General features: G+C 53.1%; 1 protein-coding gene across 1 annotated transcript in view; it reads right to left on the reverse strand.

Moving 5' to 3' along the window:
• Positions 1-8,940, reverse strand: part of LOC311225925 (dynein regulatory complex protein 11-like) — a gene marked incomplete at both ends in the record, with an annotated part of 65,021 nt that extends 56,081 nt beyond the window's left edge. Inside the window, 3 exons of the mRNA XM_084311316.1 lie at positions 6,500-6,602; positions 6,816-6,966; positions 8,845-8,940. Coding sequence (XP_084167442.1) covers positions 6,500-6,602; positions 6,816-6,966; positions 8,845-8,940 — 350 coding nt within the window. The remainder of the gene's footprint in view (positions 1-6,499; positions 6,603-6,815; positions 6,967-8,844) is intronic.
• Positions 8,941-9,648: the final 708 nt, after the last annotated feature.

Raw genomic sequence — 9,648 nt, forward strand, 5'->3', positions numbered from 1 at the left:
ATTGACCAATGAAAGAGGATATCTCTACTGAGTACAACGGCACAACCCGCAAGTCTCTACGACAAACGGTTCAAAAGATACAAAAAGGGGGTGTGGCCTAATGATCGGGGGAGTGGTCAACATAGACCAATGAAGGGCGGTCAGGTGGCGTAGCGGAGATTGCGTTCGTCACCAACGCCGGAGACGCTGGATTCACCTGTTCAAATCCAGCTCCCGGCGTTGCTATCAGCTTGGCTGGTCGTTCACACTAATACAATAGACCTATCTCAAACCCTGCCCCTTTTCTTGATCCTCCAATCACAGCTGTCGCTTACCGAGGAAGTCCGAGGTAAGCGACAGCTGTGATTGGAGGATCAAGAAAAGAGGGCAGGGTTTGAGATAGGTCCATTGGCAGTATTAGAGGGTGGGAAAGCTGAAGGGTGGGTCCTGGGCGTTGTGGACAGCGACCCCTACAGTTCGGTCGGGGCGCCTGCTCAGCAAGGGTAGGATCTAGGGAGAGATAGTGCGGCCTCCCACACGCTACACTCTCCCCGGTGAGAATTTGTGCGGCCAGGCTGGCCTGCCAGCTGGCTGCACATGTGTCGGAGGAAAGCATGTGACAGTCTCCGGTCTCTCGGACCAACAGTAGGGGAAAGTGCGCAACAACCAGGAAGGGTGGGATGGGAGAAAAATCGGAAAAAGGAGGGGGAAAAAGATAATAAAAAAAAATAAAAATAAAAACATAGACCAATGAAAGAGGACATCCCTACTGAGTACAATGCCACAACCCGCAAGTCTCTACAACAAACGGTTCAAAAGAGACACAAAGGGGGCGTGACCTAAGGGGGTGTGGCCTAAGGATCGGGGGAGTGGTCAACATAGACCAATGAAAGAGGATATCCCTACTGAGTACAATGGCACAACGCCATGAACTGCACCTAAACCTCCCTCCCATGTTATCCTTTGAATACCCCGCCTTCTCCCCCCCCAACTCTATCACTGCACTACTTCTTTACCGCCCTCCAAAGCCTCCTTTCCTAACTGAACTTTCCGATCTCCTGACTATAGCCTCCACTCTCTCCACCCGCCTCCTACTCACCGGTGACTTCAACATCCATGTTGACCAACCTAACTCAAACCTCACACCTGACTTCCTCTCCCTCCTTGACTGTTTTAGCCTCACCCAACACATCAACTTCCCCACCCACAACAAAGGCCACACACTTGACCTTGTCTGCTCTGCCTCCCTACCCATATCAAATCCTCACCCTATCCCATTCCCACTCTCTGACCACTACTGCATCCTTTTCTCTGCTCCCCTCCCCCCACCCCACCACTCCAACAAACGCACCATCTCTTTCCGAAACATAAAATCCATTGACCCTCTCATCCTGTCCCAGTCCATATCCTCTGCCTTTTCCCCTGACTCCGCCCCCTCTAACCCCGATGACTATGCCCTCCTGCTCAATTCCACTCTTTCTGACTCCCTCGACTCACTGGCACCCCTGAAAACCATCACTGTCTCATTCACCACCTCCTCCCCCTGGTACACTCCAGAACTCCGCTCCATGAAGCAGACCGGCCGCCAACTTGAACGCCTCTATAAAAAAAACATCTCACCATCCATGCCGACCTCCACAAACAGCATGTCTCCTCCTACCGTGATGCACTTCAAGCTGCCAAATCCGCCCACTACTCCACCATCATCAACAGCAGCAACCGCAACCCCCGGACCCTCTTCTCCACTGTCAAGAACTCCTACAACCCCCGGACAATAACTTACTCTCCTCCCCTGACCTCTGCAACTCGTTTCTCCTCTCCTTCAATAACAAAATTTCTCAAATCAACAGCTCACTGACCGCCCGCATCGCCAACTCCCCCACCCTCGCCCCCCCCACTATAATTTTTCCCCCACCTCACTCCATCCCTCCCACCCCTTTTACTGCCTTCGCCCCAGTCAACTCCTCCTTCATCACGGACCTCATGACCACCTCCAAGTCCACTACCTGCTCCCTTGACCCCCTCCCCACTACTCTCACCAAGGCCTGCCTCCCTGCTCTCATCCCCCACCTCACCGCCCTCTTCAACCAGTCACTATCCCTAGGCCACGTCCCCTCCCCCTATAAACTCGCCGTTGTCACCCCTGTCCTCAAAAAACCCACCCTCGACCCATCCAACCTCTCCAACTACCGCCCCATATCCAATCTCCCTTTCTTCTCCAAAACACTTGAACGCATTGCTGCCTCCCAACTCCACTCCCATCTCCAGTCCAACACCCTCTACGAACCCCTTCAATCTGGCTTCCGCCCTGCTCACAGCACTGAAACTGCACTGGTCAAAGTAATCAACGACCTCCTCATCTCTGCTGATGCTGGTGCCCTCAACATCCTGATCCTACTAGATCTTAGTGCAGCCTTTGACACAGTGGGTCACTCCATCCTCCTCCAAAGGCTGCACCAACTGGGTGTTGAGGGCACAGCACATGGCTGGTTTTCTTCCTATCTCACTGACAGACATCAATTTATCTCCCTCTCCGGCCACACCTCTTCCCCCTCCCCAGTCAGACAGGGGGTCCCCCAAGGCTGCTACATTCTCCCCCTCGGTCACATCATTCGCAAATACAACCTCAACTTCCACTGCTATGCTGATGACACCCAAATTTACATCACCACACAATCCCCCCACAGCCCTCCCCTCAGTCACATTGAATCCTGCATCACTGAACTACAAACCTGGATGACCCATAACCTCCTAAAATTAAATAGCGACAAGACAGAACTTTTCATCATCGGCACCAACACCACCCTCACCAGATCCGGACCCATCACACTCACCATCAATGACTCCACCATCACCCCCTCCCCCCTAGTCCGCAACCTCGGTGTCATCCTCGACCCCACCCTCTCATTTGACCCCCATGTCCGCTCCATTGTCAAAACTTCATATTTTCACCTCCGCAACATTGCCAAAATCCGTCACTGCCTCTCCCCCCTGCTGCTGAATCCCTCATACACGCCTTCATCTCCTCCCGCCTGGACTACTGTAACTCCCTCCTCACTGGCATCACCTCCCGCTCCCTCCATAAACTGCAGATGGTCCAAAACTCAGCCGCCCGCCTCCTAACTAACACCCGGTCCCGCGAACACATCACTCCTGTCCTCCACTCCCTCCACTGGCTCCCAATCAAGGAACGCATTAACTTCAAAACACTACTCCTCACCTTCAAAGCCCTCCATAGCCTGCCCCCCCCCCCTACCTGACTGACCTCCTTCTCCCCTACCGCCCCACCCGTTCCCTCCGGTCCTCTTCCACTATTTCCCTCACTGTCCCGTCATCCAAACTCAAAAGCTTTGGTGACCGAGCATTCTCACAAGCTGCACCCCGACTCTGGAACTCCCTCCCTCAGACCATCAGAGACTCTCCCTCACTCTCCACCTTCAAATCCAGACTCAAAACCTACCTGTTCTCCCAAGCATTCAACCTTCCTTACCCATAACCACCCTCCTCCAACTCGCCACCATTTCCCCCTGCCCCACGTTCTCTCCTCTCCTGCCCCCCCCCCCCACCCCCCTTGGTTTACCCTTACTCTCCTCCCGACTGTCTCCCCTACTCACTCCCGCAAAGGGGGCGTGACCTGAGGGGGTGTGGCCTAAGTATCAGGGGAGTGGTCAACATAGACCAATGAAAGAGGATATCCCTACTGAGTACAATGACACAACCCGCAAGTCTCTACGACAAACGGTTCAAAAGATACAAAAAGGGGGCATCAAGGGTTAACTCCCGGAGAGGTCATTGCTAGGTCAGCAGTACTGAGTTGATTGACAGCTCCTTCTGAGTCATGCCACCTGCTACCCCTAATTGATTCGAATCCTAACTGACACAATGACTATGCACTAATACTATGGACCCAATGTATTTCAATGAGGGCTGAGGCGTCCTTCACTCTCACGATGATTAAAGCAAAACGATAAGAGATGAAGCTTAGTTGTCTTAATATGAGCACTTGAAGGGTTATGTGAAGGGTTATGTGCGATGTTGTGTAATTCCGTCAACAATTGTGGCCTGGGTGGCGATCGGAAAACAAGGGAAGGAACGGTAAAAAATCAGATTTTAGCTAGAGTGGAGAACCCATTCGTGTCTATGTGGAACATGACTTTCAAAGAAATGGTCATATGTTGAGATAGAAATGTCCAATTCCATTTATTTATCCATTTATCATTTTGATATGTTATTTTTATATCTACATCCAATTGAGATCACTGTCGCAATTTACAAAAGGTGGTGGTAAAACAAAAAATTGCAGCTTTATACACTCTAGTTAATTACATTCCGCCATTCATTCCCTATGGACCGAAATTTCCCGTTTAAAGTCGATTTGTAGCCAAACGGTGTGGTGAAACTTTCCAAAAAGTAATAGCAACTCGAGTTGGACCGGTCGTTTTGATACCTTACACGTGTATGTGGTGCGAAAGCTCTGAGAGGAATTAGCGGACAAAAGCCTCATTGAGATGCATTGCGGATGGAATTGTCAGTTAGGATTTGAATCAATTAAAGCTACAATGTATGCATGACTCAGAGGGAGCTGTCAATCAACTCAGTGCTGCCATGACCCTTTATCCCTAGGCCGTGCCCCCTTTTTGTATCTTTTGAACCGTTTGTCGTAGAGACTTGCGGATTGTGCCATTATACTCAGTAGGGATATCCTCTTTCATTGGTCTATGTTGACTACTCCCCCGATCCTTAGGCCACACCCCCTTTTTGTATCTTTCGAACCGTTTGTCATAGAGACTTGCGGGTTGAGCCATTGTACTCAGTAGGGATATCCTCTTTCATTATATAGTATCATATAGTATTTAATATATATATATATATATATATATTATTATTAATAAATAGTTTTTATTTTATTTTATTTTTGTCGTTATGCCAATTCCCCCCTCCCCTTCCTGGTCGTTGCTCGCATGTGCCCCCCACTGGTCGGTCTAGGGAGCCCTGAAGTCTATCAGATGCGTCCTCCGATACATAGGAGACAGCCAGCAGCCTCTTTTCACCTGACAGCGAGGACTCTCACGTGGGAGGATCACACTACCTTACCCAGTTCCTTCCCTCGCTGTGCAGGTGCCCTGAACGACCAGAATACCACCCACCGGCTTCCCACCCGCTGACACTGCCAATTGTGTCAGTATGGACGGTCAGCCAAGCCGGAGGCACCACAGCTGGATTCGATCCCACTGTCTCTGTGGTGGTAGACAGACGCTTAGTCCGCTGCTCTACCCGGCCGCCCCGACAAGTGGTGATTTAACGTATTGGGTTCTACCAGCCAAATAGTTGGGGAACCAGGCTAAGGAATTGCGGTTAACTCCAATGTCTGTCTCTGAGGATCCAGTGGTCAACTGTAATCAAATGCTTTTGCAAGATCAATACAAATTGCTGCACAATGTTGTTTGGAATCAAGAGTGGTAAAGATGTCATTGAGGAACTTAAGGAGTTGCAGTGACACAGCCACGCCCAGACCTGGATATAATACTGTGAGAGTCAAGATAAGACTCTTTGTCTTTTAAGCACCGTAAAGCACTTGAGATGATTGTGTGTACAGTACACACACACACACACACACACACACACACACACACACACACACACACACACACACACACACACACACACACACACACACACACACACACACACACACACACACACACACACACACACACACACACACACACACACACACACACACACACACACACACACATGGCAGGGGCGGACCTAGCACATTTGGCGCCTAATAATAATAATAATAATAATAATAATAATAATAATAATAATAATAATAATAATAATAATAATAATAATAATAATAACAAACAATAAAAGAATGTGCACATTTGCTTTCAAAGAAAATTAAGAAGAAATGTAGTGTGAGAATGTGGTCTGGAACACAGCCCAATTGCTGGATACACACAGGAGAGGAGATTGGAGCGTTTTCAAGGGTTTTAATTAATTCAGTAGTACAGGAATTGGAGGGGAATAGAACAGGGTTATAGTTCTTGTCTTGCGGCTGCTGCTGTGGCAGCGAGCGAGCAAGTGGTCCTTGTTCTTGGCTTGGGGCTGCTGTGGCAGCGAGCGGGCAAGTGGTCCTCTTCGGGGACAGGGAAGGTCCAGGCAGGAACGGTCCTGGGGCACAGGAGAAATCAGGGGGATGAAGTGCAGCTGTGCTAGGTGAAGTGAAGTGATGCTGGTCGTATAAGGGTGAATGGAGAAAGAGAGGATGAGGAGGAGTGTGTAGTGGATGGAGAGGGGGATGAAGAGGAGCGTGTGGTGAACGTGAGGGGAAAAGGAGGGGGAGTGAAGTATGCCCATGCTGTGATTACAACAGGACCCCCCCCCCCCTCTACGGGCGCCTCCCGGTGGCCCAGGCTTGTCAGGGTGAGCCAGATGAAAATCCCGGACGAGGCCCGGGTCCAGGATCATCTTCCGGGAGATCCAGCTCCGCTCCTCCGGGCCGTAGCCCTACCAGTCGACCAGATACTGGAAGCCGCGGCCGCGGCGCCGCACGCCCAGCAACTCCCGGACCACGTAGGCCGGGTGGTCGTCCACCACCAGCGGAGGAAAAGGCTCTGGAGCAGGGGGAGACAGGGCACTGGAGACCACCGGTTTGAGCTGGGAGACATGGAAGGAGGGGTGGATGCTTATATGGGAGGGGAGCTGGAGCTTGACAACAGAGGGATTTATGAGCGACAGGATCTTGTAGGGCCCCACGAAATGGGGGGTTAGTTTTCGTGAGACGGATTTGAGTGGCAGGTCCCGAGACCAGAGCCATACCATCTGACCTGGTTTATAGTCGGGAGCCAGAGTCCGGTGGCGGTCGGCGAAGCGCCGGTTCTGGTCCGTAGTGCGGAGAAGCGCAGCCCTAGTCTCCTCCCAGATCTTCCTGCAGCGGCGGGGATGGTCCTGCACCGACGGCACGGCGATCTCCTCCTCCTGGGCAGGGAACATTGGGGGTTGGTAGCCCAAAGATGACTCAAAGGGGGACTGACCTGTGGCCGCCGAAGACAGGGAATTGTGGGCGTATTCGACGCACGGCAGGAAGGGTCCCGGGCTGTCACGCAGCGGAGTGCGGATCCCAGGTCCTGATTGGCCCGCTCCGACTGGCCGTTGGTCTGCGGGTGGAACCCGGAGGAGAGACTGACCGTGGCCCCCAGAGCCCGACAGAAAGCCCTCCAGACCTGGGATATGAATTGAGGGCCCCTGTCGGAGACGATGTCCGCCGGGATCCCGTGGAGTCAGAAGACGTGGAGCACCATCAGGTCAGCGGTCTCTGCAGCAGAGGGGAGTTTGGGGAGAGCAACAAAGTGCACAGCCTTTGAGAAACGGTCAACAATGGTGAGGATGGCTGTGTTACCGTGTGAGAGGGGAAGGCCGGTGACGAAGTCCAGGGCGACGTGCGACCAGGGCCGACCAGGAACAGGGAGCGGATGAAGGAGCCCGGCGGGCGGTCGATGGGAGGCCTTTGCACATGCACAGACGGTGCACGCCAGGACGAAGGCGCGGGTGTCCTCTCTCATGGAGACCCACCAGAAGTGCCTCTTCAGCAGGGACAGGGTCCGGTCGTTCCCAGGGTGGCAAGCGAACCGGGAAGCGTGAACCCACTCGAGCACCTGGGAGCGGACAAGGTCAGGGACAAAAAGCCGGTTAGGTGGACCGTTACCTGGGTCCGGCTGGGCACGTTGGTGGGACGGGGCCAGTCGGACACCGCTCTGATCTTCTCGGGGTCCGCCCAGATCTTGCCGCCCTCAATGATGTAGCCGAGGAAGCCGATGGAGGAGACGTGGAACTCACACTTCTCCGCCTTGACGAACAGCTTGTTCTCCAGAAGACGCTGGAGGACCCGGCGGACGTGCTGGACATGCTCCTCCATGGAGCTTGAGAAGATCAGAAAGTCATCCAAATAGACGAAAATGGAGCGGTGGAGTACGTCGCGGAGAACGTCGTTGACGAGGGCCTGAAAGACAGCAGGGGCGTTGGTCAGTCCAAAGGGCATTACCTTGTACTCGAAGTGGCCGAGTGGTGTCTTAAAGGCTGTCTTCCACTTGTCTCCTTCCCGCATGCGGACAAGGTGATAGGCGTTCCTGAGGTCCAGCTTTGTGAAGATGGTGGCACCTTGCAGGGGTTCAAAAGCAGAGTTGATTAAATGCAGGGGGTACTTGTTCTTTACTGTGATATTGTTGAGACCCCGGTAGTCGATACAGGGGTGAAGGGAACGATCCTTCTTGGAAATGAAGAAGAATCCTGCGCCGACAGGAGAGGAGGAGGGGGTCATTATGCCTGAGGCCAAGGACTCGTGGACGTACTTCTCCATTGATTCCCTCTCTGGGCGTGAGAGGTTGAACAGGCGACTAGCAGGGAGTGGCGCTCCGGGGAGTAAATCAATAGCACAGTCGTATTGGCGATGAGGAGGCAGGGAGAGAGCCTGTTGCTTGCTAAATACCGCTTTTAAATCATGGTAGGCAGGGGGAATAGCAGACAGGTCAATGTCTTCATTGGGGGGGTGAGAACCAGCGGCCCCTAGTGGCGGCCGAGCCGATTGTAGGCATGCGACGTGGGAGTGGGCGCTCCAGCTGGCCACTAGGCCGGTAGGCCAATTGATAACAGGGTTGTGTAATTTGAGCCAAGGCATGCCCAGGACAATGGGATTGTGGGGAGAGTTGGTAACATGAAACCGAATATCCTCGCTGTGATTTCCGGATAACAGGAGGCGGAGGAGTACGGTGTGGTGAGTTATCCGTGTGAGCAGTTTCCCGTTTAACCCCCTGCCGTCACGAGGAATCGGCAAGTGGCGATGTGGTAACGGGAGACTACCCCGGCGTCGATGAGGTTCTCGTCGGCCCCTAAGTCAACCAGGGCGGATAGCGGGAGCGATTGGTTATTTAGACACAGCGTAGCGCTGAATAGCATGTTTAGGCCGGAGCTGGGAGCGATATCAAGACTCGAACAGACGCCCAGCGCTACTGTCGAGCCCCGTTGTTTGGGCGAAGCGAGCATGAGACAACGGAGTGACCTATTTGGCCGCAGTACAGACATGCTCCTGTGGCGAGCCTGTGTCGGCGTTCGCTGGGGGGAAGGCGTGAGTGGTCGAGATCGGGCGGCACGGGGAGAACGAGTCGGGCCGGGTATAGGCGGACGAGTGGTGCTAGCTTTCTCTCGACGACGTTCACGAAGACGCATGTCCAGTTCCCTGGCCAAATGGATTAGCTCGTTTAGGGAGTTTGGTTTCTCCTTGGACGCGAGTTCGTCTTTCATAACGTCGCTCAAGCCTTGGCGGAAGGCGCCTCGCAGTGGCGTGTCCCCCCAGTCAGAGCCGGCTGCTAGGATGTGGAACTCGATAGCATATTCGCTCACACTGCGACCTCCTTGGCGGATCGTAAGCAAGCCGGAGGGTGGCCGAATACTTTACGCATGTCGTCGACATACTCGGAGTACGAATGGCAGAGGAAGGAATCGTTGAAGTGGAGAACGGTAGCCCATTCCAGCGCCGCGCCCGTGAGCAGAGCCGATAGGTAAGCTACCTTAGACCTATCGCTGTGAAACGTGAGTGGTTGTTGTTCGAACACTAACGAGCACTGAAATAAAAAAGCTCGGCACTTGGAGACGCTTCCGTCATAG

Source organism: Notolepis coatsorum (genome assembly GCF_963971535.1).
Source record: "Notolepis coatsorum genome assembly, chromosome: 3".
Classification (NCBI taxonomy): domain Eukaryota; kingdom Metazoa; phylum Chordata; class Actinopteri; order Aulopiformes; family Paralepididae; genus Notolepis; species Notolepis coatsorum.